Source organism: Plecotus auritus (assembly GCF_963455305.1).
Source record: "Plecotus auritus genome assembly, chromosome: X".
Lineage (NCBI taxonomy): Eukaryota > Metazoa > Chordata > Mammalia > Chiroptera > Vespertilionidae > Plecotus > Plecotus auritus.
The window spans coordinates 24,921,801-24,948,947 of NC_137784.1; the positions used below are offsets into that span (position 1 = coordinate 24,921,801).

The 27,147-nt window shown below is 38.5% G+C and overlaps 1 protein-coding gene across 1 annotated transcript in view; it reads right to left on the reverse strand.

The window, feature by feature from the left end:
• Positions 1–27,147, reverse strand: part of DMD (dystrophin) — a 2,407,712-nt gene that overhangs the window by 1,608,175 nt on the left and 772,390 nt on the right. The window contains 1 exon segment of the mRNA XM_080651877.1: positions 14,269–14,392. Within this exon segment, the coding sequence (XP_080508003.1) occupies positions 14,269–14,392 (124 nt within the window).

Genomic DNA, 27,147 nt, shown 5'->3' on the forward strand with positions numbered 1-27,147 from the left:
GAAACTCCAAAGGTAATAGACTAATATTAATGTCTTGTATTCTACTTGAAAATTTCAAAGCACACACATTGTGGTGTTTGGAGATTATATGCACCCTGCATCCCATACCAATTAGCAGGTGAAACTTCTGGCTTATCTTGAAAGTCATTTTCACACAGAAATTATTGAATTGTTTACACAAGCATGTGGACACCATGGAAGGTTCTAACTTGATATTTGAACTAACATGTCAATGAGAATGAAGTAGCCACAACAATTTATTAAAGGTAAGAAACTAGGTGAAGCTACGGAATTCACATTTTCTCAACTCTCAGCTTTTGTCTTCTAAATCCTCTGTCCTTAGCAGCTTAGTGGCTCATGAGTTTTCTATCACTTTAATTTTTTTCTCCATTAAAGGTTAATTCTATTTCTAAAGGACTCTGAGTCCTTTAGGAAAAAAACACACATTCCAACTAAACATAATATTCACAACTATAGAGTTACAGCACAATTTGGGGTGTCCCAAATTTGAACTATATCGTGAAAAATAAGTAAATAAATAAAAGAGACAGAACAAAAAAGAATACACTACAGCAAAACAATAAGAACAATGATAAAAACTGCTGTTCTTTTAATTAAACAATTTTAGACTTATTCTTTCCTATTTGAGTGGCTTCTATTTTATCCACATGAGTTTTTTTCACATGAAATTATATAAAGAGTAGAAGCAGAAAACGATGTCTTCATAAATGATGAAAAGGAATTATTAATGGCCTTCTAAATGTCATGATCATAATTTCTTTATTCTAAGCCAGTGGTCAGCAAACTCATTAGTCAACAGAGCGGCAAACCGCGGCTCGCGAGCCGCATGTGGCTCGCAAGCAGCAGTTTGCCAACTACTGTTCTAAGCATTAATGGAATAATCAACTTGTACTACTAACAGAGAGACAAACTTATAATTGAATATATCAGGGTAATATTTGAGCTCAAATATCATGTTTGGTTAATCACATTATTCCAGTAATTCTAATGTAAATAATAACAATAACAACCACCACAACAAAACAATAATCTATGAAGAAGAAAGTGAGATAACAGAGGTTTGTGGATATTTGAAAACAGTTACATAACCATGATAAAAATGGACTTCCTTTTATACTGTCTACCAAATTACAGTTTATGTATATTTTCCATATGTACATCACAATAATTCTGTCAGAAGGAACCAACATTATGTTACCCTATTTCATACAAGAGAAAACTGAGCATCAATAAGATTGTCATGTATCCAAGATCTTAGAAGTAGCAAGTTTTAAATACAACATTAGAACCTGATCATCTATGTATAAGTTTAGCTCTCTTTCAAACATACTCTGCTGCTTCTATTAGTATTTCAATAGAAATTAATAAAACAGATTTGAGCATATTTGACTATAACTCACAGCAAAGGTGACCTGATAGTTTGAATGTAATCAGGGATAATATTAAAAATATATAATCATTAATGCATCATGGGCACCAAATCAGAAGGAACGCTTGGTCACTTAGAATGGATACTGACAGTCTAGGCTGATTGACAACTCTGTGTACAGCTCAATAACTATCCCCCATTGCCAGATGTACTATGCAAACTGAGTAACTGGTGCATAAGTAGAGAATAGGCCCAGGGAAGAAGCAGTTACTGCCCTCCACATAGTTGCCAATGTTTGATAGCTGAGTTCTGTTGAGTAACATCACTTTAAAGACAGTGAAGAGTCAAAAAATTTTTCATTTCAGACACAGCTATAGATGGTCTATTTCAAATGAGAAAATGTAGGAAAGCAAGGAAACATTCAAGAAGGTAATGAAAAGAAAAGTGTTGGGGTCACGCTGTTCTCAGTTGGTTTGAATTCTGTCTTCACTGCTTACCACCTGTTTGGCATTCAGACTGTGATTCTGCCTTTCTGAGCCTTAATATATTCTATGTAAAATAACAATAAAGATACCTGCTCTCCAGGAATTCTGAGGGGATTAGAGGAGGCTCTTCATATAATTTATTCCACAAACTGGGACAATTTTTATAGCAAATGGGAAGCTAGAAAAAACTGAGCTGTGACAAATAGAATTACACAAACTGAGAATGTCCAATACAAACTAGCACGTGGTCATTCTATGAAAGGTGATGTCAATAATCTTCAAAACAAGGTTAGGAAAAACTGGTACCAGGTTAGTTGGAGCACCTTGCTCACAGAAATGTGTGAGAAGTTTCTACATATAAAGTGTTGAAGAAGTTGATTAAAAAATATCACTGAAACTCTCTTTTTTCCTGAATCTGGACATACATGCATTTATTCTCAAATTAAATATGTGAACTTCTGTTTTAAAATAGGTTAGATTTAGCTCTAGCCCAGCCGTGGGCAAACTACGGCCCGCGGGCAGGTTCCGGCTGTTCTATCCGGTTCTCTTGCTCTCCCCTCCACTCCTTTACTTTGAATTTATATTAGTTCACACAAACACTCCATCCATGCTTTTGTTCCGGCCCTCCGGTCCAGTTTAAGAACCCATTGTGGCCCTCGAGTCAAAAAGTTTGCCCACCCCTGCTCTAGCCAGTGTGACTCAGTGATTGGAGCATTGGAGCATTGGCCCATGCACCCAAGGGCCACAGCTTCCATTCTCTGTCAAGGGCATGTACCTGGGTTGCAGGTTCGAGCAGGGTGCATGCTAGAAGCAACCAATTGATGTGCCTCTGTCTTTTTCCCTCTGTCACATCACTGTCTCTCTCTCTCTTCCTCTCTCTCTCTCTCTCCATATATATATATATATATATATATATATATATATATATATATATATCTTTCTCTCTCGCTCTCCCCCTCTCTCTCACTTTCTCCCTCTCTTTCTCTCTCCCCTCCCTTCCATTCTCCCTCTAAAACATCAATGGAAAAAATACTCTCAATTAAGGATTAACACCAACCAAAAATATATTAGATTTATAGTTCCTAATGCTTCTATCTTCTCTCATTTTCTCAAAGAAATATCTGTGAAAACTACAGAAAAAGTAAAATAAAAATTATACAACCATCAAAAGCTAATTCTGGAGAGAAATGTGGTTCTGGAAAAGGGATCGCAAAGCCCTTACTCCAAAGAAGCCTGTGCCACCAAGGAGAAAAATTGGCCTTCCACGGGTCTGTCTTCCAAAAAAAAAAAAAAACTGGCCCCATTACAAAAGAGAAAAGAGGACCCCTCACACCTATTCCCTTACTCGGGTCCATCAAAACTGCTGTTATTAATGTCATATTAGCCTCCATGCTACTACATTCAAAGGCTGATTTTCAGGCCTCAGCTTACTTAACATACTTTGACTCAGAGGGTACTTCTTAGAAATATTTCTTAATTTGGCTTCCTAGACTAGAAGTGAAGAGAGTTTTCCTCCTACCTCAAAAACTGTCTTTATTCCATCTGCTATGCTGGTTCCTCCTTATCTCACTGACCTCTACATTTAGTGTCCGAGGGATTGATATGTATTTACATTTGTTCAGGTCAAAAACTTGACTCCTTCCTGACGCTTCTCTTTCTCACAAACACCATATTCAATCCATCAGAAAAGCCTATTGGTTAAACCTCAAAACACATCCAGAAAGTGATGATTACTGTGCTCACTACTACCACACAAGTCAAGACTTCCTCATCTCTCAGGGGCCTAGATGTTTCAAAGTACCCACTAAAGGGTGTTTCTACTTTTACCTTTGCTCCATGATGATATATTCTTAACACAGCAGACAGAGGAAGTTTAGTGGCCAGCTCAACTCTCCAATAACCTCCCTTCTCACTCTGCATAAAAGCCCAAGTTGTAACCATGGCCCCACCTGGTCTTAACCTCTGTAACCTCTCTGACCTCCTCTGCTAGTGAGCACCTTGATTACTCAGCTCCAGCCACACTCTGTTGTTTTTCAACACACCAGCCAGGCATGCTCCTGCCTCAGGACTATGCATTTACTCTTCCCTCTGGCTAAAATGCTCCTACTTTCCATATTTAGATAATTAACCCTTCACTGCCTTTAGATTTTTATTTAAATGTCACTTTCTCAGTTAGGCTTTCTATATCCACTCTATCTATATACACACTTCCTAGCCTTCATTCCTCCTTTATTTTTGTCTTTGGCATTTATCAATAATATTATATATGTTTTATATATTAATCTTGCTTAATGTTTATCTTCCCCACTGGAATATAAACTGCATAAGGTCCAGGATCCTCATGTATTTCTTCACACTATCTCCAGTGCCTAGAACAATGCCGGGTACATAGTAGATGCATAATAAGGTGAGATCTATTGTAGCATAATGCCTCCATATACACTATTATATTCTTTCCCACCCCATCCACAGTAAAAATGCTCTGTGAAGTTGTGATATATGAGAAAACTTGGCAGCTATACATACATACAATAACCTCAGAACCAGCTCAAGGGGTTGGGTCCTGTAAGCTCAGTAAATCTGGATTAAATAACAGTCTTCTAGAAACTGCAGCTTAGTTTAGGAGTTAGGCCCATCAAACAGGACTTTTATGATGCCCTGATAGCAGTAATAAACAATTACCCAAATGGTAAACAAATAGTACCATGGAAAATTCATTAAGTCAACCTTAATAAAACCTTATTTTGGTGGAGGAAGAGAAATGAAAGAGAAAGTGAAAAAACAACATGGTACTTGCAACATTCATTATCCTATATAATAAAAGCCTAAATATGCTAAGTGTCCGACCATTCATTTGACCATTCAACCTGTTGCCATGACATGCACTGACCACCAGGGGGCAGATGCTCCGACCAGTAGGTTAGCTTGCTGCTGGGGTCCAACAGATCAGGACTGGGCAAAAGGTGTGGGACACGTCTTGGAGCCCTCCCATAGTCCCTCCCTGGCCCCCATTGTGCACCGGTGGGGTCCCTTGTCCTGGCCTGTGCCCTCTCACAATCGAGGAAACCTCGGGGGATGATGGAGAGCCAGTTTCAGCCCAATCCCCACAGGCCAGGCTGAGGGACCCCACCGGTACATGAATCCGTGCACCAGGGCCTCTAGAATCATAAAAACATAACATTGAAAAAGTAAGATGGAATACTCCCCTGAACAAAAGACAAAGGAATGATTCTTTTTTTTTTCCTGTATTGATTAAGGTATTACAAATGTGTCCTTAGAAGGAATGATTCTTGACCACAATACCATCCAGGATTCCATGGACTCAAAAGCAGATAAACAAGTGCTCCTACTTGGCTAATAGACAGTATTGTATTTTAAAGCACCTTAATGAATTGGTCCTACATTTTCAGATTATGCAAAACTTTTATCTATGTTTACATATTGAAATGTTTTCTTATCACTAGGGAATAAGTGTAACAACATTTTATTGGTCTCAGAAATTTAGGGGCTATTTTTTTTCTGAAGTATTTTTTTCAAATATTTCAGCATCTTCGGCCTTTCTTCCTCTTCCATGGCTCTGATTCATATTTATTTTATATTTACTCTATATATCTATATCTCCATTTATAAACAGGGTATCCCGAAAAATGTATACACACTTTAACAGGTGATAGCTCTATTTTGAAAAATGAAATGTATTTGAAAAAGAATTGCCTTTATAATTACTCAAAGTGTGTGCATATATTTTTGGGACACCTTACATATGAGCTTTTCCCTTTGTTTTCAAGGACAAAGGTGTCATGTGAATGGTCTTCAACATGATATTCATTTTCTTCTATACATTTCATCTTCAATGTTAGTTTAAATATCTATAGTCAGATTTCAGTCGTTACTACTATAATACAGCAAGTACTTTCCTGAAAGGTACCAATTTTCTTCTTGCAATGTATAATGCTTCTTACAGTATTAAATTCCAATAACGAAAACTACCTCTGTGAATCACCTTGATCATGAATAAACCACTGCCCTAGATATTATTATCTTTCTCTGATATTTCTTCTAGGAAACTCATCCAGCTTTTCTATATATGTTTTCCTATATATGTCTGTTTTATTGCATATGTTTGTGTGGATATACATGCACTTATTAATAGTTTTACTCTTAAAAGTATCTATATTTTATAATGGAACATATTTTTGAACTTATTTTTATTAACATGGAGAATATTTAATACTTTACTCAATATATATTTAATATATGATCATATGTTTAAAACCTACTGCTGAGATTCTGAGGTATGTTGTGCACATAATTTCAAGTAAAGAATATACTAGTAGCTGCTAAAAAAGGCTTCAGTGAACCATTCCATAAGGATTGTACTATTAATTTTAAAATGCATTATGGACTCATGAATATCCTTACAAATGGTTACAAATTATGAATTCTAAATTGTATAACTTTAAGTGCAAAAGAAAAGGCAATTGAGATGTATAATAATGTAAAGAAAAAATAAAAAAAATTAAAATAAACATTGAGCAAAGTATACAGAAAGAGACATTTACTAATTCATAAATAAGTTGGTTAAAAACACAATGACCTCCCTTCCTCCTTCATCAGCATCTCTTAAAAGTCTCTTCCTTTCATGACATCTTCTCTAATTAATATGAAAGTAAGTTCAAGATTCCCCAGAGTCCTACCCTGACTTTAGTAGCAATTAATTTTCTATTCATTTAACATTCTATAATATAGTTTTGCCCTTTGACAGAAAAAGTAACTTATTCACTCAAATGTTAATTTAGAAGTTGTTAAATCCTTTATATCAGTAACAGACTTTGACTTAAAATTAGCCTTCAGAATTGTAAAATAATCATTTGTTCATATAGTTAATCATCAGTGGTGTTAATTGCCAGGAGCTATGTTAGGTATTGGAATACTAAACAACCAAACTAAGGTAAACCAAAATAAATAAATAAATAAATAACAGGAGAAAGAAATTAAGATCCAGTCTCCGATTTCTATAATTTCTAGAAATTGGAGACTGGATCTAATTACATTGGTTTTTACATTGATTAAACATAATCAATGTAACAATGGCCAGAAATCAGTTTGGATAAGTAAACAGGATTTTGATCATGGTAGTCTTTATGAATGCAACATGAGACAATGTCTTTGTCAATGCCTTCCAAAGGCCACCAGGAACAGGTCTGCAGATTAATAAAGTTAGCTTGATTTAATTTGTTGCAATAAGAGAGATACCATGAAACAGGAAACTGTGGGGATATGTCTCAAAGAGGATGTTAAAAAGAGTTTAAAAGTATTGGTTTCTGTAAGGTGAGGGGGTGGTCAAAGAAGCAGGACTTTGCCTTTAATTGGATATTGTAGGGAAGTAGGGGTAATTCTATGATTGGGTATCTTGAAAATAATTATATAGATGACATGGATAATGTAGACAGGATAAAGCTATAATTAGTAAAGAAGTGCAATCTGCCATATAAGCGTGGATGGGGACATTAGGTCATTTTGGGTGGTTTAGAAAATGTTATTATTTTTGTCTGTATTGAGACTTGTTGTAAGCTCTAGTATAGCATGTAGCAATTCCAAGGACTAACTGAAGTGCCAAGCCAATCATGGGTATCAGTGGCTTTTTTTTTTCTCTCAAATGCATAAAAACAGAGGCATAACAGGTAATATTTATGTTCACTAAATTCATTTTGGCAGAAGCAATCAGAAAACTTCTAAAATAATAAAATATTAGTGGCAGGGAAGACCAGCTATGGTTTATCATCTTAAACAGAGGTGAGCCACCATATAAACTTTAATCAGGGTTGTGGTGATGGGAATACAGAGAATTAGACAGTTTCAGGGCTATTAAGATTAATTGAACTTGTTAAAGGGCTTGTAAATTATAGAGAAAAATCTAGATGACCCAATTAGCTTTTAGGTTCTTGGATTAGGCTGTTGGAAGAGGGAAAGGAAATAAAAAGATTAAATGAGGTTTAAGTTTTCAGGCAAAAATTAAATTAAAGCTGTCTATTAGGCAATTAGATATACTGGCCTGGGATTTAAGGGACACAGATGAGCTAACGGTACATATTTGGAGGTAATCCTATATAATAATATCCTTTCTAATAAAAGAGTAATATGCAAATTAACCATCACACTGCTACACCCACCAGCCACGCCCACAAGCCACACCCACCAGCCAATCAGGAGCAAGTATGCAAATTAACCCAACCAAGATGTCTGCAGCCACAGAGAGAGCAGGAGGGAGGCTTGGGTTTCCCAGGCGATAGAGGAAGCCAAGCTTTCCCCACACCCTGGCTGGCCCAGGCCTCCACTTAAGGCTACAAAGTTTAAATTATAGAAGATAAATTCCAACAGAAATGGCTGCAGCCAGGGAGCAAGCAGAAGGCTTGGCTCCACTCAAGGCTACAAAGTTTCAATTGTAGAAGATAAATAAACCCCAGATACTAGGGCCTCCACTTGGGTCGCCAGGGGGCGTGGCTGGCCTGCAAACCACCACAGGCCCATCACCCAGGCCCCCCCACACCCCAAGAGAACCCCCACCCTGATCCGGGACACCCTTCAGGGCAAACCAGCTGGCCCTGACCCTTGCACCAGGCCTCCATCCTATCTAATAAAAGAGCAATATGCAGATTGACCATCACTCCAACACACAAGATGGCTGGCCCCATGTGGTCAAAGATCCTGGCCCCATGTAGACACAAGATGGCCACCACAAGATGGCCAGCAAGGGAGGGCAGTTGGGAGGGACCAGATCTGCAAAGGAGGGCAGTTGTGGGTGATCAGGCCAGCAGGGGGGGAATTTGGGAGGGACCAGACTTGCAAGGGAGGGCAGTTAGGGGTGACCAGGCCTGCAGGGGAGGGCAGATAGGGGCAATCAGGCTGGCAGGGTAGCAGTTAGGCATCGATTAGGCTGGCAGGGGAGTGGTTAGGGGGTGATCAGGCTGGCAGGCAGAAGCAGTTAGGGGCAATCTGGCAGGCAGGCAGGCAAGCAGTTGGGAGCCAGCAGTCCTGGATTGTGAGAGGGATGTCTGACTGCCTGTTTAGGCCCGATCCTGGTGGATGCAAATTGACTGTCACTCCAACACACAAGATGTCTGCCCCCATGTGGACACAAGATGGCCACCACAAGATGGTCGGCAGGGGAGGGCAGTTGTGGGCGATCAGGCCAGCAGGGGAGAGCAGTTGGGAGGGACAAGACCTACAGGGGAGGACAGTTGCGGGGGGGACCAGGCCTGCAGGGGAGGGGACTTGGGAGGGACAATGCCTGCAGGGGAGGGCAGTTCGGGGGAACCAGGCCTACAGTGGAGGGCAGTTAGGGGTAACCAGGCCTGCAGGGGAGGGCAGTTAGGGGTGACCGGGCCAGCAGGGGAGGGCAGTTGGAGGGACCAGGCCTATAGGGGAGAGCAGTTGGTGGAACAAGGCCTTCAGGGGAGGGCAGTTAGGGGTGACCAGGCTGGCAGGGGATGGCAGTGAGGGGCGACCAGATGGCAAGGGAGGAAAGTTAGGGGTGACCGGGCCGGCAGGGGAGGCCAGTTGGGGGCGACCAGGCCTGCAGGCGAGAGCAGTTGGGGGCAATAGCGCCAGAGGGGAGCAGTTCAGTGTCTATCAGGCTGGCAGGGGAGCAGTTAGGGGGTGATCAGGCTGGCAGACAGAAGCGGTTAGGGGCAATCAGGCCAGCAGGGAGCAGTTAGGCATCAATCAGGCTGGCAGGGGAGTGGTTAGGGGGTGATCAGGCTGGCAGGCAGAAGCGGTTAGGGGCAATCAGGCTGGCAGGCAGGTGAGTGGTTGGGAGCCAGCAGTCCTGGATTGTGAGAGGGATGTCCGACTGCCCATTTAGGCCTGATCCTACCAGGATCGGGCCTAATTGGGCAGTCGGACATCCCTAGATAGGTCCCAGATTGGAGAGGGTGCAGGCTGGGCTGAGGGACACCCCCCTTGTGCATGAATTTCGTGTAACGGGCCTCTAGTCCTATATAATAAAAGGCTAATATGCAAACCATCTCCTAGACCAGGAGTTTGACTGGAGTTCAACTGGGAGTTCTACCAGGGGGCAGGGCTGGCCAGCCAACCACCCATAACCCCTCTACCCCACTGGCCCCACCCCCAATTGTTCCCCCAATTGAGGGCAGGGTCAGCTGGCCAACTGCCTATGGCTCCTCCTCCTGGCCAGCCAACCACCCATGGCCCCTTACACTGGCTGGCCAACTGCCTGTGGTCCCAGCCGGCCTGATAGGCCCCAATCGGGGCAGGCTGGCCAGACCCCACCCATGCAAGAATTTGTGCACAGGTCCTCTAGGTAGAAAATAAATTCTGTTTGAATAGGAAGGAATGAGGATAATTCAGAGAAGAGAAACAAGGGAAGAACTGTAGAGAATATCAATATTAAAGGACAATGAGATGAAACAAATGGCCAAAAATGTAAAAAGGTAACCAGTAGATAGTGGTATCCCATAAACCAAGGAAGAAAAGAATTTCACAAAAGATAAAGAGGCTAATAGGTTTTAGTCCTGCATAAAAGTTGAGTAAAATAAGGAACAAAAATATTCATATGTATGTTTATAGGAGAGGAGGGTTTTCTCAAAGACAGAAAAACAGCCTATTTAAAGGCTGATGATAAAGACCCAAAAATAGACAGATTGAAGATATGGATTTGTGGCTAAATGGAAACAGGTTCCTTAGGATATAGACAGTGAAGATATTAAGACTATACACACATAGATTAGCCATACCTAGTCAAAAAAGGACAGTCTCTTCCACCAAGGCAGAGGGAAAAGAAAGAGACTATATGAACACAAATATAATCTGTGAGATATTATTTTAATTAAATTAAGAGGGGAAAGTCATCTACTATAAATGGTGGGGAAAATTTTAGGAGAACTTTAAAAACTTGAAATAATTGTTGAGATAAATTGAGAAATTTTACTAAAGAGGCATGGAAAACATGAATAAGTACTGGTGAATCTGTTAAAATGTGCTATTTCAGAAATGGAGTAATGTCTGCTAATAAAACAGTACAGTTATGCAGGTGGGTAGCTGAATTGAGGAGATTTGGGAAATGGAAGATTTTGTAGATAGTAGTACAACCCACATGGGCTCAGGTTATTAAGGATGAAGGCACAATTTGAATGGGCAATACTGTGAACCTGGTGCCAAAGTCTTCAATGAGAAAGTAACATAATAAAATGATGACCAATAGATAGATGGTCACTTGGCATGAAACACAAGGGAAGGGATTTTTTTTTTTTACATAGAGAGTGGTACCTTTGGAATTGGCCCTTCAATTCTAAAGGAGTGGATGTATGAAAGAGTTATTAATCTTAGTAATGTTCTGAAGGGTAAAAGTGGTTTCCATGTATGAAGAGAGTGAGTATACAGGACTGAGACTTTGCCTTGGGAAAAGGGTTTCAGAGTGCAGAGTATGAGAGCACAGGAAGGCACTAAAAAGAGGAAGTGAGGCATAGAAAAGAGAGTGAAGAAGATAGAGATTAAGACACAAGAAAGAACAGATGAATAGAAGTATTTATATTCTGAGTTGTAAACACAGATAACAGAGATAAGAGAAAGTTGAATTAATTGGCTTGAGATTTCCAACAGAACCTGGTTAAAAGTTGATTTGTTATGGGTGTAAATAAGCAGAGGTCCCCAAAAGAGCCCAAAGCCTGTTTACCTTAATAGCTGGTAGGAAGGTTTTTAAAAGCACATTGTACAGGTCCCATATTCTTGGACACCTTATCATATTATCTCCTGGTCAGACAGGTTGTTTTGTTGTTTTAACTACTAACTTACATTACAATGTCTGTGCTCAATTCAGGAAGTTGAGTAGCTAGATGTATTATTCAGCTAGAAATTCTGAACTGTGGTGATATTAACAGAATGAGGGAAGGAGCATTGAAGTAAGAGTGATAAAGTCCCAGACTGTGTCTTGTCTGATTCTCAAAACTTTATGTGCATATATATGATCTGAGGGTCTTGCTTAAATGCAAATACTAATTCATTAGGTCTGAAATCCTACACTTCTAACAAGCTCACAGATGATGCCTATATTGGTTGTTCAGGGACTACACTTTGAGTAGAAACATCCCCTAGAACTCAAGTTTTAAGTCATTGCATTACATTAATTGTATGTAAAAAACACATGGTAAATAAAGAAGAAAACACTATGTTAGGTTTAAAAGTATATAAAATTGAACTGAAAATATCCTAGGACATTCTAATTGCCTGAGAGCACTTGAAATTGAAAGAATAAAGTAAAAAAAGAGAAGGTAATATTTAGTCATTTTTAATGGATGCCTAAAAATGAATTAATAGCACTCAAGTTCATAAGACAGATCTCCCATGTGTTCAAAATAACCTACATAAACAGACAGATGAAGAAGTAAGAAAATTAATGTACATCAAAACTGCATATCCATCATCATTATGCATTTCTCTCAAGTATTTTTTAATACATATACATTATATTTAGCCTGAAGGAAATGTCTAGGTAAATCATTTTATGTCCTATTTTAGTAGGCAATTAAAATGATGTTGTTATTTCAGAAAATGAGAGTAGAAGTTGATAAAGGTGACTCACCAGGCATTAGAAAACCACTCATACAATATTGTATACTTTTTTTTAGCACTTTCAGTCTGTCATTGCTGACACTATTGATTAAATGCAAATTGCTTCTAGGTAACCATGTAATAACAGGAAATTTTTAAAGTTGCATTCCTTAAATGCTGGGACTCAGTTTTCCTGCTTGATCAAAGCTGTTTTAAGATACAGAAATAGGGTGATGAACATATAAGTAGATTATTCTAATAGATTTAAAAATGTTTAATTAGCTAATAAAATGTCTGCCCCAGGAGATTCTTACTTTCAGTTGTCAAATATGTCACATGAATCTGGAAAGGATTTAGAGGGCATCTTCTCAAAGTAATTTTCTAGCCATAGAATTACCCTAAAAAACCCTAACAAAAAAATATACCTTCACCCACATATACTTTGAAATAAGACATTTTGCTAATTTTTCCTAAATATTATATATTATTCTTGAGTTTAATTTTCAAACTAAGATATTAACAAATATAATCAGAGTTCCCATTTATTGCAACTATTTATAACGGTTTATTATTATTAGATAACAGACTATTGTAAAAAGCTAATAATAAACTTCTAATTTATAAATAGTGAATTCTGAGCAATGTTGATGAAATTATCTCTCATCCTCAAGCAACCTAAAAAATAGATTATTTTTCACATAAGATTTTTTTGTTCCCCAAAAGTTCTAACTCCACATCAAGTATTAACTTGCTTCTGAGTTAGTATTGTATGTGTTAAAAATAGAATAGATTTTGTCATTCATGAAATAGAATGCTTGAAAGAATAGGCAGAATTAATCCACACACATGTAACCTTCCTATTGTTCAAATTATTTGACATTCAGGATATTTTTTTCTTTAACCTGCCCACTGCAGAGTATTTACTCTGCCTGCTAGAAATCTTCTTACAAACTACAAGCACACCTCAGAGATATTGCAAGTTTGGCTCCATGCCACTGCAATAAAGGGAACCACAATTAATGTGAGTCATAATCTTTTTGCTGGTGGAGGGTCTTCTTACCTTCTTCAATATGTAAAAATCATAACATCTATGAAAAACAATAAAATGAGGTATGCCTGTATTGCCAGTTACATACCAAAAATGGATGTTTTATAATTGTCGAAGTTGAAAAATCATAGTCCTGGTAACGTCCCTGAGGATGAAGCAACTCTTATTAAATCAATAAAAAGCCCTATTGTGAAGGACAAAATTATAATGTCTCAGTAGAGAATAAAAATAGCATACCATCTCATGTCATAAATAAATATAGAAAAATCCTGGACTTTTTAGTTATTACAATGTAATAAATACCTAGCGAATGCAAAACTGTTATAATTTATGAAGAGTATCAACAACTATAAAGAATAACTTTTTAATGATAGTGAAATCATAAACAACAAAGTCCTAAGTATAGTACTTTTACATGCCTATTCTATTCTAAAAGTTTGCTACTATAAGTCCCAGCCTTGAAATGACAGAACAAGATATGAAGGGAAATCAATATAAGTTCATGTTATAAAATGGTTAACTTACAACTAAACAATAAAAAAGTTGTTGAAGAAGGTTTATGGAAAGCATACCTGGTCATTCACAGCAGAACAAGGGAAGGTTCTACTCGGCGAAACTTTGATTCTAATTGGTATCTAAAATACACTTTAAAGTTAAAAGCATGATATCATATTGCTTTAATCTTTTCAATTCTAATAGAACCAGAGAGTACAAAGCATAGAGTTTATAAGCAACAAAACTTAGGAAAAATACAAGAGAATTGATGCATAACCTACATTGACTTTTTCTTTAAGGTCTGAAAGGTTGCCATCTTTCCGATAGATGGCAAATTCAGGACTCTGCAACACAGCTTCTGAACGAGTTATCCAACTGTGAAGTTCTGTTATGTCGACATCCAACCTAAGACAGGAAAAATAAGGATCATTATTTCTTGATTATATCTTTCTTCTATATGGAAAAAGGTAATCTATCCACATTTATCATTCTCCAACTAATCTGAGACTCCCGCTCTATGCCTCTGTTATTGTTAATAGCACTAATATTTCCCTATTCAGGTAGGCTCAAAATGTGGAGTCAGCTTTGGTCTAGAGTCTTATGATCAAGGAGGTCACCTCTACTGAATCCCCTATACTAGTAAGCCATTACTCAGCCTCTGCTTGAATGTTTGCACTGGTAGAAAAATTACTACTTCTCAAGATAACCCTACTTCTTTTTGGAAACTATTTATACCAAATATAACATTCCATTTTGGGGCCCCCATTAAAAATTCCTCTGCTATTTATGATCTTGTATAATTTCTAACTGTATTGACTCTAGATGTGGTCATGTGATTTAGTATGGCAAATGGGATATCAGTAAGGGTAATGCAAGCAGGAGCTTCATAAGTGCTTACATCTTAGATCTTGTCCTCTGAGAGCAGACACTAGGAGATTGCAACTGTTAGGAATTCAAACAATCTTTTAAGAAACCTCAAACTAGCCAGCTGGAGAGACCATGTGGAACAGTACAAGGGACCAGGCATATAAATAAAGCCTTCTCTGACTTCTGGACCCTCTCAAATACCAGCTGAATAAAACCAAATGAGTGCTCCAGCTGATACCACTTAGAATCACAGAACTGCCCCAAGATCCTACATTGCAGAATTATGAAAAATTATAAATAACTATGTTAAGACACTAAATTTTGGGGTTTGTTGTTATATCTGCAATATATATTTGATCATTTACCCTGATATTCTCAAGCATTCTTTATTGCAGAGATCTATGGAGCTAATGGGAGTAAATATCCACTATCATCAGATGACAGGTCTAGTTAAAGCACAGGTTTTAGGGGAGTCATGGAAGGGTTGCAAGGGTGAAGGATCTGTATGAATCACTTGAAATTCTGGGCACAATTCTGAATGTGTTTTCCTCAAGAAAGAAACCCTAGATTTTATCAGCATCTGTAAAGAATCTATGAAAAGGGAATTTAGAGATCATCTAATCCAATAGTTTATTAAACAAAACAACCAAACAAATGAAAGTCTCCAGAAAAATAAATGATATTTAATTTTCCATAGGAAATTTGTGAAATAGAACAAAAATACTAATACAAGATTTAGACACCAATTATGTACTTTAATGATTATGCTATAACTTCTTTTCAATCCAATCCTCAAATAGTTGAAATCATTTCTTTAAATAAACTAGAAGATATCTGTTCTAGCCCAAGTTACTTCAATGGATAATCCATAGTTTCCTTAAAATCTGGCTGCTAAAGGGATCATATCAGTAGTATTTAGTATTATAAGGGAAAAACAGATAATTATCTTCCTGATTTATAACACTTTCACTGATGCAGCCTATGAGTTAAATAAATGTTTTCACTTCCATATTACACTTTCAACTCACACTGAAGTTAAATTGAATTAAACTTCTAGGAATTTTTCACAAAAATTATCATTAAGCCAGTTCTTCACTATCACAAAATTATGAACTGATTTTCTGAACTAAAATTTCAGGGCTTTAAATCATATACTAGTAAACCTATTAAAACTTTCCATGTTAGTTGCAGGTTATTAGTTTAAAATTAAACTGATATAGAGCCTCACATAACATAAAGCACTTCCAATAAAGTATTTTATCTCAGACTATTAGAACCATAGGGAAGGAACTTAATTCATCTTGTTCACTATTAAATCTTTCACCTCAAAGAAGGCCTGGTTCACAGTAATAAATATTTACTGAGTAAAAGCTACCCAACTAGAAATTGAAGGAATAGAGACCTAATGTCAGATATTTTTTACCCCAAATCCCATGTCATTAAATGTCAATATTTTCATTTGCATATGGAATATAAATATGTATGTATTTTTATTTTAACATACATGGTAACTGCTGTCTTTCTTACATCTTGCTCTCCCATAAGTTTCATCCCTGGGTTTCCTATTTCTTCATTCATAATGTTGATTTTAAAATACAGGCATGCCTCGGATATATTGCAGATTCCATTCTAGAAAACCGCAATACAATAAGTAGTGAAATAAAGGAATCCCAATGTTTTTGGTGGTAGAAGATCTTGCCTTCAATTTGTAAAAAACTCAACATCTGTTAAGTGCAATAAAGCAAAGTGCAACAAAATGATGTGTGACTGCAGAGTCCCGTTGTGTGCTTCTACAAATGTCTCCACCTCTCTCATTTATGTTAAGTCTTTGACTGTGGCCATTTAACCATCTACCAAATCCAGTACATTTTTTCTTCAAAATGTCTTAAGGGATTTTTGTTTTTATTTTGGTACTAGAGGCCCGGTGCACGAAATTTGTGCACAGGGGAGGGGGTGTCCCTCAGCCCAGCCTGCACCCTCTCCAATATGGGACCCCTCTAGGGATGTCCGACTGCCCGTTTAGACCTGATCCTGGGTCTAAACGAGCAGTCGGACATCCCTCTCACAATCCAGGACTACTGGCTCCCAACTGCTCACCTGCCTGCCTTCCTGATTGCCCCTAACCACTTCTGCCTGCCAGCCTGATCACCCCCTAACCATTCCCCAGACAGCCTGATTGATGCCTAACTGCTTCCCTGCCAGGCTGATTGCCCCTAACTGCCCTCCCCTGCAGGCCTGCCCCCCGCAACTGCTCTCCCCTGCAGGCCTGGGTCCCCTCCAACTGCCCTTCCCTGCAGGCCTGGTCACCCCCAACTTCCCTCCTCTGCTGGCCTGGTCACCCCTAACTGTCCTCCCTTGCAGGCCTGGTCCCTCCCAACTGCCCTCCCCTGCTGGCCTGATCACCCACAACTGCCCTCCCTTGTAGGCCTGGTCCCTCCCAACTGCCCTCCCCTGCTGGCCATCTTGTGGTGGCCATCTTGTGTCCACATGGGGGTAGCCATCCTTGACCACATGGGGGCAGCCATCTTGTGTGTTGGAATGATGGTCAATTTGCATATTACTCTTTTCTTAGATAGGATAGAGGCCTGATGCACGGGTGGGGTCGGCTGGTTTGCCCTGAAGGGTGTCCCAGATTAGGGTAGGGGTTCCCTTGGGGTGTGGGGTGGCCTGGGTGAGGGGCCTGTGGTGGTTTGCAGACCGGCCATGCCCCCCAGCAACCCAAGTGGAGGCCCTGGGATCTGGGGTTTATTTATCTTCTATAATTGAAACTTTGTAGCCTTGAGGGGAGCCAAGGCTCCTGCTTGCTCCATGGCCGCAGCCATTTTTGTTGGGATTTATTTATCTTCTGTAATTGAAACTTTGTAGCCTTAAGCTGAGGCCAAGGCAGGCCAGGGCTGCAGAAGCTTGGCTTCTTCCATCACCAGGGTCAACTCAAGCCTCCTGCTCTCTCCAGTTCCGTGGCTGCCGCCATTTTTGTTGGGTATTGCTTATCTTCTATAATTGAAACTTTGTAGCCTTGAGTGGAGGCCTGGGCCCTCCAGTGTGTGCAGAAAGCTTGGCTTCCTCCATTGCCGGAGAAACCCAAGCCTCTTGCTTGCTCCGTGGCTGCAGCCATCTTGGTTGTGTTAATTTGTATACTGGCTCCTGATTGGCTGGTGGGCGTGGCTTGTGGGTATAGCAGAATTAGGGTTAATTTGCATATTACTCTTTTATTAGATAGGATGATATAAAAATCCATGTGTTTCTCTACCTACAGGCATTCACTTGGCAGTGCATGGGGTGGGACAGGAGTTCTGATGTTTACACCTCAAGAGTAACCTTTAACTAGTGGAATCTTGGAGTTGGTGGATAAATATTCCAGCTCCCTTGTCCTTCAGTGTGCAACCATTGTGAAGAATGCTATACACAGTGCCTTGGAAGGTTCCAAGAAGAATTGATCCCAGTTGTCTCCAGCAATAACCTGCTCAGGTATCAGCCTATATTTTGGCTGCCTCCTTTTCCTAACCTCACTTCTCCACTTTGCTTTCTGGGATCACTTCCCAAATAAACTTGCACAAAATTTTTGTCTCCAAAGCCACTCTTGGGAAAACCCAGACTAAGGCAATGATCAATAGCCTCAAATGAACCCAACGCTCTGCCACATTCAGGTTTTCAACTTGAGTTCAGGCTATCCACAGAAACTTTTTGAACTTTTTCCAAAGCTCTGGCCCATATTTCTACAGCTATCAACAGATGGCATTGCTTTTTATTTTACAGAGGAGTGCAATTATCAGACTAGAATTTCTTCTACTTCCTATGTTCTAATATTCAATCTTACCTGCATGTGTCATTCTCATTCCCTTCTCTTACTTTTGAAAGACTTTTCTCAAAAGTCAATTCCTCTATCTGCAATTTATACTTTGTTCCATTACTTCTTCTCAGGTGTCTACCATATTTTTGGTTATCTATCTACTATAAATTCAACCCATTCCTCCCACCTTAATTCCCCATATGTTAATTTAAACATTTTAATCACTCCCTTTTTGTTTTAAATCAACCATCTCTTGACCCCCATATTCCCTTCGGGACATATCTTCTACAGAAGCAAATGTTTTGCAAGGTTTGTCCAGTTTATGAATCACTTTCTTACACCATATACAAAAATAAACTCAAAACGGATTTAATACTTAAATGTAAGACCCCAAATCATAAAACTCCTAGAAGAAAACATAGGCAGCAAACTCTTTAATATCACTCTTAATTTTTTCATGTCTCCTAGGGCAAGGGAAACAAAAGGAAAAAATGACAAATGGAACTGCATCAAAGTAAAGAGTTTTTGTATATTAAAAGAAACCATCGCCCTGGCCGACTTGGCTCAGTGGATAGAGCATTGGCCTGCAGACTGAAGGGTCCTGGGTTTGATTCCAGTCAAGGGCACATGCCCAGGCTGCGGGCTCGATACCAGTAGGGGGCATGCAGGAGGCAGCCAATCCATAATTCCCTCTCATCATTGATGTTTCTCTCTCTTTCTCCCTCTTCTTTCCTATCTGAGTCAATAAAATTATATTTTAAAAAAAGAAACCATCAATTAAATAAGACAACTTATTTAATGGGAGAAGAGATTTCCCAAAGATACATCTGCAAAGGGGTTAATAGCCAAATATATAAAAAATGTATAGAGCTTAAGATAAAAAATAACAATGATTAAAACATGAGTGGAGGACCTCAACAGGCACTTTCCAAAGAGGACATGCAGATTGCCAATAAGCATATGAAAAGATGTTCAACATCACTAAGCATCAGGGAAATGCAAATTAAAACCACAGCGAGATATCTCCTCATACCTATCAGAATGTTTTATCATCAATAAATCTACAAACAATGAGTATGGGCAGGGATGTGGAGAAAAGGGAACCCTTATGCACTGTTGGTGTTAATGCAAACTGGTGCAGCCAATCTGCATTCCTTTTAATTTTTCTTCAAAAAATTAAAAATAGAACTATCTTATGACCCAGAAATTCTACTTCTGCTATTTAGCCAAAGAAATTCACATTAATTTGAAAAGACATATTCACCCCTATGTTCATTGCAGTATTATTTACAATAGCCAAGATATAAAAACAACCTAAGTGACCGTCAGTAGACAAATGGATAAAGAAGTGGTACATATATACAATGGAATATTACTCAGCCATAAAAAATGAAATCTTGCCATTTGCAACAACATGGATGGACCTAGAGGGTATTATGCTAAGTGAAATAAAAGCAGACAAAGACAAATACCATGTGATTTTGCTTATATGTGAAATCTAAAAAAAAAAAAAATGAACAAAATAGGACCAAACAAAAAATATAATTTGTTCAGTTTACTGTCAGTTCCCTACCTCCTGTGCACTCTTTAATCCACTCAGTATTTTCTCAACAAAAACAAATCATAAAGGAACCATGTCAATAAATCTAATGGAGAGTTTTATTTTCTTTCTATCTAGTACACATAACACTTTTGACCAGTCTCCTTTTTTTTAATTCCCTTTTTTTTTCCTCCTTGATGTCACTCTACTCAACTTTCTCTTCTATTTCTATAACCACTGGTAATTTTTTTTTCATTGCAGGTTCATCCTCCTCCACCTCCTTATACATAGTGGAGTTCATCTAGGTCCAGTTCATTATCAATCATCTTCTATCTACTCTATTATTCTCTCTCTAGCACATTTATCCATGCTCATTATCATGACATTTAATTAGAATCTATATATCAATGACTTTAATTAAAGTGTTTCTTCTAAGCTCCACAACTATGCAACTATCGCCTATTGGATATCTCTACTTATATGCTGTCAACTCTTTCAGGAGAAGATGTCAAGACTTAATGTTTGACCTTCCCTCCCAAACTAGTACTACTCTCCCAGTGTTGCTCAGATCTGTCAATGGCATAACTGTCTATTATCTTTGATACACTCCTCTCCTTTCACCCATATTTATTCTATTGCAAATTCTAATCCATCAAATATTATATTTTTCCTTAATCTGTCTGCTTCTTATGATCTTCAGAGCTGGCTTCCTCATTCATCTTGACATTAAATATGACAAAAACTACTGCAATAGCCTCTCAACTGACTCTGGGCAATCTTTCTGGAATCTTCCTATCCTATTCTATGCACTATGTTACCCTCATTCTTAAAATCACTCAAAACTTTTCATTTTTATTAGGATAAAGTCCAAAATTTCAGCATGGTCCTGTATTATCTTGCTTTGGACAAACCTCTTAACCCTATACTCTTTGTGCTTTATCGAAGTCCTTCTTCTAGAAACAAATCTCACTACAAGTGTCTTAGTGACAAAATAAAATGCTTAATACACAGAACTGGGATCAGATCACACTGTGACTTTTATTTTGCCTAATAAAAAAACCACACCTCTCCGATTAATTAGAATTGAATCAGCTTCTAGGCTACAGGCTCTACCAAGTAAATTGGTTATCACCACGCAATGAAGGTTTTGTGGAGTCCAAACCATGCTAACTGTCCATTTGCTGTTCAGTCTGTGAAGAGTTTAAGAAAGACCTGGGAGCCGAAACCGGTTTGGCTCAGTGGATAGAGCGTCAGCCTGCGGACTGAAAGGTCCCGGGTTCGATTCCGGTCAAGGGCATGTACCTTGGTTGCGGGCACATCCACAGTGGGAGGTGTGCAGGAGGCAGCTGATCGATGTTTCTCTCTCATCGATGTTTCTAGCTCTCTGTCACTCTCCCTTCCTCTCTGTAAAATATCAATAAAATATATTAAAAAAAAGAAAGAAAGAAAGAAAGAAAGAAAGACCTGGGAACCAGCTGGCATGGAGTTCAGGTTAATTCAGGAAACAGGATGGAAAATTCCACAAAGGGTCTTTCCTCATTCAATTATTTTGTTTGCCAGATTTTGTGACTATGGAAAGAGATTGCACAAAGTGCTTAAACTTCCATTTTACATGAAAACTCCTTGGAGGTTGATTATACTCCTTTTTTACTTACAGATTTTAAAAAGGGATTTTAACTGCAATAGTTATTAGTAGAGTGCTTTAACTGGGAAAATATCTATTCATAGGCACATGGCTTAATATGTTACACTTTATTTCTGAAATGGAATGAAGCAAAATATCAATAACTTCGTGTAATTCCTAGTTGTTAGAATTTCTTTTTCTCCTTTCTTTCATAATTGTGATATCTTGATTCTTTTGGAAATAGGTAGAGACTAAACCCAATTCATACATGATTTAAGCTGTGAGCTATTCCTCACCTAATCTTATTTTTACATGTTTTCCTTTTGATTCCATTTGGTCTTTTTGCTTCAAATATATATATAATTTCTTTATTAAAAGTTTTTCTGTCCTGATGTAATATGCAGTCAGCCTACACTCCAACATCTAACATCTAACACCATCCTTTAAATTTCTGGCACTTAACAGTCAGCTGCTAGCATTATTTTCCTTCCAATATTCTTTCGATAGATATCCCCATCTCTGTATGCCAGCAATGAGGATGGAAGGGTGAAGGGAAAGCAGAGGTAGAATTTCAAAAGGATTCCCATGCACTCTTACTGAGTCCCAATGGCCCACATTCAATGCTTAGTTTCAGTGTCATTTCCACTGCCTTTAACAAAATGAACAAGGTCTCCTTGGTTCCTACTCAAACCTTGGTTTTCAAATGACAGTTGCACATTGATGTTATTCCTTATCAATTTGGCAGCTACTGTCTCATCATTTTTTGTGGTCTGCCACTAGTTTTCACTGTTATTGAATATTTTTCAGATATCTTTGCTGAGATGTATGCCAAATTAACCAACTTAATGATTCAAATCCATACATGTTTATAAAGGGAGTGCTATCTACTCTCCCCAGCATTTTGCCAGTGATATTTTCTATCATGCTTTGTACTACCTGAGGGTGGATATTTAATCACCAACTGAAGATATCGTACAGATGTAACTATGTTCCCTTATCAAAAACCCTTGAAAAACAATGAATAATTATTTCTAATATTAAATCTCAGATTCTATGCATGTATTTTTCTTCATAAAATCACTCATTTCTACTAATTCTTTTTTTCACTTTTAAAACTCTCACAAAACCATTGTTAATGAACTGACATATAGTATGTTACTCATAAGGGCGTTTGCACCTTCAGAAATAGCCCATTAATATACTCCTTACTCATCAGACTCTCATAATGCACTTCACTCTGTACTTATTGTACTTCTACGTGTTATTAAAGATAAACTCTATCCCTTAAATCCAATCTAACTTTATCCAAATTAAAATCCTCTTTATCAACTAAGAAAGTGATGTCTTTTTTTTTTATATATTTTATTGATTTTTTACAGAGAGGAAGGAAGAGGGATAGATAGTCAGAAACATCGATGAGAGAGAAACATCGATCAGTTGCCTCTTGCACACCTCCTACTGGGGATGTGCCCGCAACCAAGTTACATGCCCTTGACCGGAATCGAACCTGGGACCTTTCAGTCCGCAGGCTGACGCTCTATCCACTGAGCCAAACCGGTTTTGGCAAGAAAGTGATGTCTTATTCTCCTCTGACAAACTGATTTTTTCTTATGTAATTGCTGATGAATATTCTGTCCTATATTTTTCAAATATGCTCTAAAATTTCATTTGTTATTATTTATGATTAGCAGTGAAGCGACAATTTTCTCTTCTTTACAAAGACACTCTTCACAAATTCCCAAAAACAAAATGTGTAAAGTTCTGTAGAACAGAGAGCAACCATGTCTTTGAATATTTTTATTTGCAAAGAGTTTATTACCAAACCAAGGTAATTATTTTAGAAGATACCTCTCATTTTCTGGAATTTTCAAAATATCAAAAAGTATGATGATTATTGTACAAATCTATTCTATTTCATCTGATTGAATTTCCCATAAAGGTGATTCAAATTAAATCAATTATACTCTCTTGTAGTCAAAATTTGGAGATATATTTGTCTGTGTATGTCTATATATAAACATTTTTAATAAATTAAAAGAAAAAAGACTGAAAAATACCACCACTCAAAAAAACAAACAAACAGAGAAACACTTGCAGTTTAAGAAGTTGCCCATTTTGAATTCTCAACAGTATGGAACTTGTGCAATAATATAACTGTGCTAATTATGCCAGAAGAGCCTCTTGAATGGTACTTACTGTGTTCTGTTAATTTTTTGTACAGTGACTGCTATGTAAAGTATTAACCTAAGATGACACATTTACATAAACTTTAATTCAGTCACTTTCAATATACCATTTGGAACTCATCATTCCCAAATGGGTAAATGTTGAAAGTAGAAATCCTTTAAGCTCTCAGACTTAACTAATTTGGTTAGTGAGCTGGTTATGAATGTCCATTTTACATTTTTAAACATCATTGCACGTACAATTTCATAAAAACATAATGAGCTTCGTCATTAGAAGCCTGAAAGTAAAGTGTTGACACCTGTGAAATATGTTAACTCTTACAGGATCCAGAGCTCTAGGCTTAGAACAGGTGACTTAACAAATTTTATTGTACATTTTGATTAGTGAAAACATGTACTTTATGTTAATAAAAATGAAACTATAGTCCTAGTCAGTTTGGCTCAGTAGATAAGAGTGTCAGCCCGTGAACTAAATGGTCCCAGGTTCAATTCCTGTCAAGTGCACGTAACTTGGTTGCAGATTCCCTGGCCCTGGTCAGGGTGCATGCAGGAAGCAACAAATTGATATGTCTCTCTCACAGTGATGTTTCTCTCTGTCTCTCCCTCCCCCTTCCACTTTCTCTAAAAACCAATGGAAAAATATTCTCTGGTGAGGATTAACAAAAACATAAAAAATTAATAAAAATAAAACTATAATCCTTTTTCATTGATATTGCAATTATGCAAGAATTCTTTTTGGCAGTGAGGTAAGATTTCAAAATTATCCTATCTAATAAGAGAGTAATATGCAAATTGACCGTACCTCCTCTACACCCACAAGCCATGCCCACAAGCCAATCGGGAGTGAATATGCAAATCAACCCAACCAAGATGGCTGTGGCCACAGAGAGCAGGAGGGAGGCTTGGGTTTCCCCAGCAATGAAGGAAGCCAAGCTTTTTGCACACCCTGGCCTGCCCAGGCCTCCGCTTAAGGCTACGAAGTTTCAATTATAGAAGATAAATTAATCCCAAAAGAAATGGTGGCAGCCACAGAGGTGGAGAGAGCAGGAGGCTAGGGTTGCCCCCGGTGATGGAGGAAGCCAAGCTTTCCGCACACCCTGGCCAGCTCAGGCATCCACTTAAGGCTACAAAGTTTCAATTACAGAAGATAAATTAATCCCAACAAAAATGGCTGCTGCCATGCAGTGAGCAGAAGGCTTGGCTCTGCTCCAGGTTACAAAGTTTCAATTGTAGGAGATAAATAAATCCCAGATACCAGGGCCTCCGCTTGGGTTGCCGGGGGGCGTGGCTGATCTGCAAACCACCACAGGCCCCTTGCCCAGGCCGCCCCACACCCCAAGGGAACCCCCACCCTGATCCGGGACACCCTTCAGGGCAAACCAGCTGGCCCCTACCCTTGCAACAGACCTCTATCCTATCTAATAAAAGAGTAATATGCAGATTGACCATCACTCCAACACACAAGATGGCTGCCCCCATGTGGTCAAGGATGGCTGCCCCCATGTGGACACAAGATGGCCACCACAAGATGGCCAGCAGGGGAGGGCAGTTGGGAGGGACCAGGCCTGCAAGGGAGGACAGTTGGGGGTGATCAAGCCTGCAGGGGAGGGCAGTTAGGGGTGACCAGGCCTGCAGGGGAGGGCAGTTAGGGGTGACCAGGCCTGCAGGGGAGGACAGTTAGGGGCAAACAGGCTTCTAGGGGAACAGTTAGGCATAAATCAGGCTGGCAGGGGAGTGGTTAGGGGGTGATTAGGCTGGCAGGCAGAAGCAGTTAGGGGCAATCAGGAAGGCAGGCAGGTAAGCAGTTGGGAGCCAGCAGTCCTGGATTGTGAGAGGGATGTCCGACTGCCCATTTAGGCCCGATCCCACCGGGATCAGTCCTAAATGGGCAGTCGGACATCCCTCGAGGGGTCCCATATTGGAGAGGGTGCAGACTGGGCTGAGGGACACCCCCCTTGTGCACGAATTTCGTGCACTGGGCCTCTAGTATTTATTATATTTTTAATAATCCTCTTTTTTCTTCAGAGTTTGAGAATTTGAGAAGATATTTAAATTCCATATTGGTAAATGGGTACACTCCTAATCTCAGACACTTATTTTTCAAGACTCAGTTCAAGATACATAATTTCTCATGAAAGTTTTCTTGATCAACTATTCCTTACTCTTCGCTTTCAACCTTCCTTCTGAAGAAGCTTATCCCCCCGCATGTATGTTTCCACATATTACTTACTTTTAAAAATTGAATAAATCAAGAAGAAAAAAATAAAAGGCACCCAAATTCTAAAGGAGGAAGTAAAATTGTCATTATTCGCAGATGACATGATATTGTACATAGAAAGCCGGAAAGATCCATAAAAAAAAATCTACTAGATTTAATAAATGAATTTGCCAACATAGCAAGATACAAAATTAATACCCAGAAATCAATGGCCTTTTTATACACCAATAATGAACTCTCAAAAAGAGAAACTAAAAAAAAATCCCATTTACCATTTCCACAACAAAATTAAGATACTTAGGCATAAATTTAGCCAAGGAGGTAAAAGACCTGTTATCAGAATACTACAGAACTTTGGAAAAAAGATAAAGGTAGATATAAACAAGTGAAAGAATATACTGTATTCATGGATTGGTAGAATCAACATCATTAAAATACCCATACTACCAAAAGCAATGTACAGATTCAATGCAATCCCTATTAAAATACCAACAGCATAATTCAGATCTTGAACAAACACTCCAAAAATTTATATGAAACAAAAAAAGACCCCAAATAGCCACAATAATCTTGAGATAGAAGAACAAATTTGGAGGGATCACAATAACAGATATCAAGTTATACTACAAAGCCACTGTAATCAAAAGAGCCAGGTACTGGCACAAGAACAGGCATAAATATCAGTGGAACAGAACAGAGAAACCAGAAATCAATTCAAGCTATTATGTTCTATTAAAATTTGACAAAGGAGGTAAGAGCATACATTGAAGTACAGACAGTCTCTTCAATAAATGGTGTAAGGAAAATTGGAAAGGTACATGTAAAAAAATTAAACTAGACCAATGGTTCTCAACCTTTCTAATGCCGCGACCCTTTAATACAGTTCCTCATGTTGTGGTGACCCCCAACCATAAAATTATTTTTGTTGCTACTTC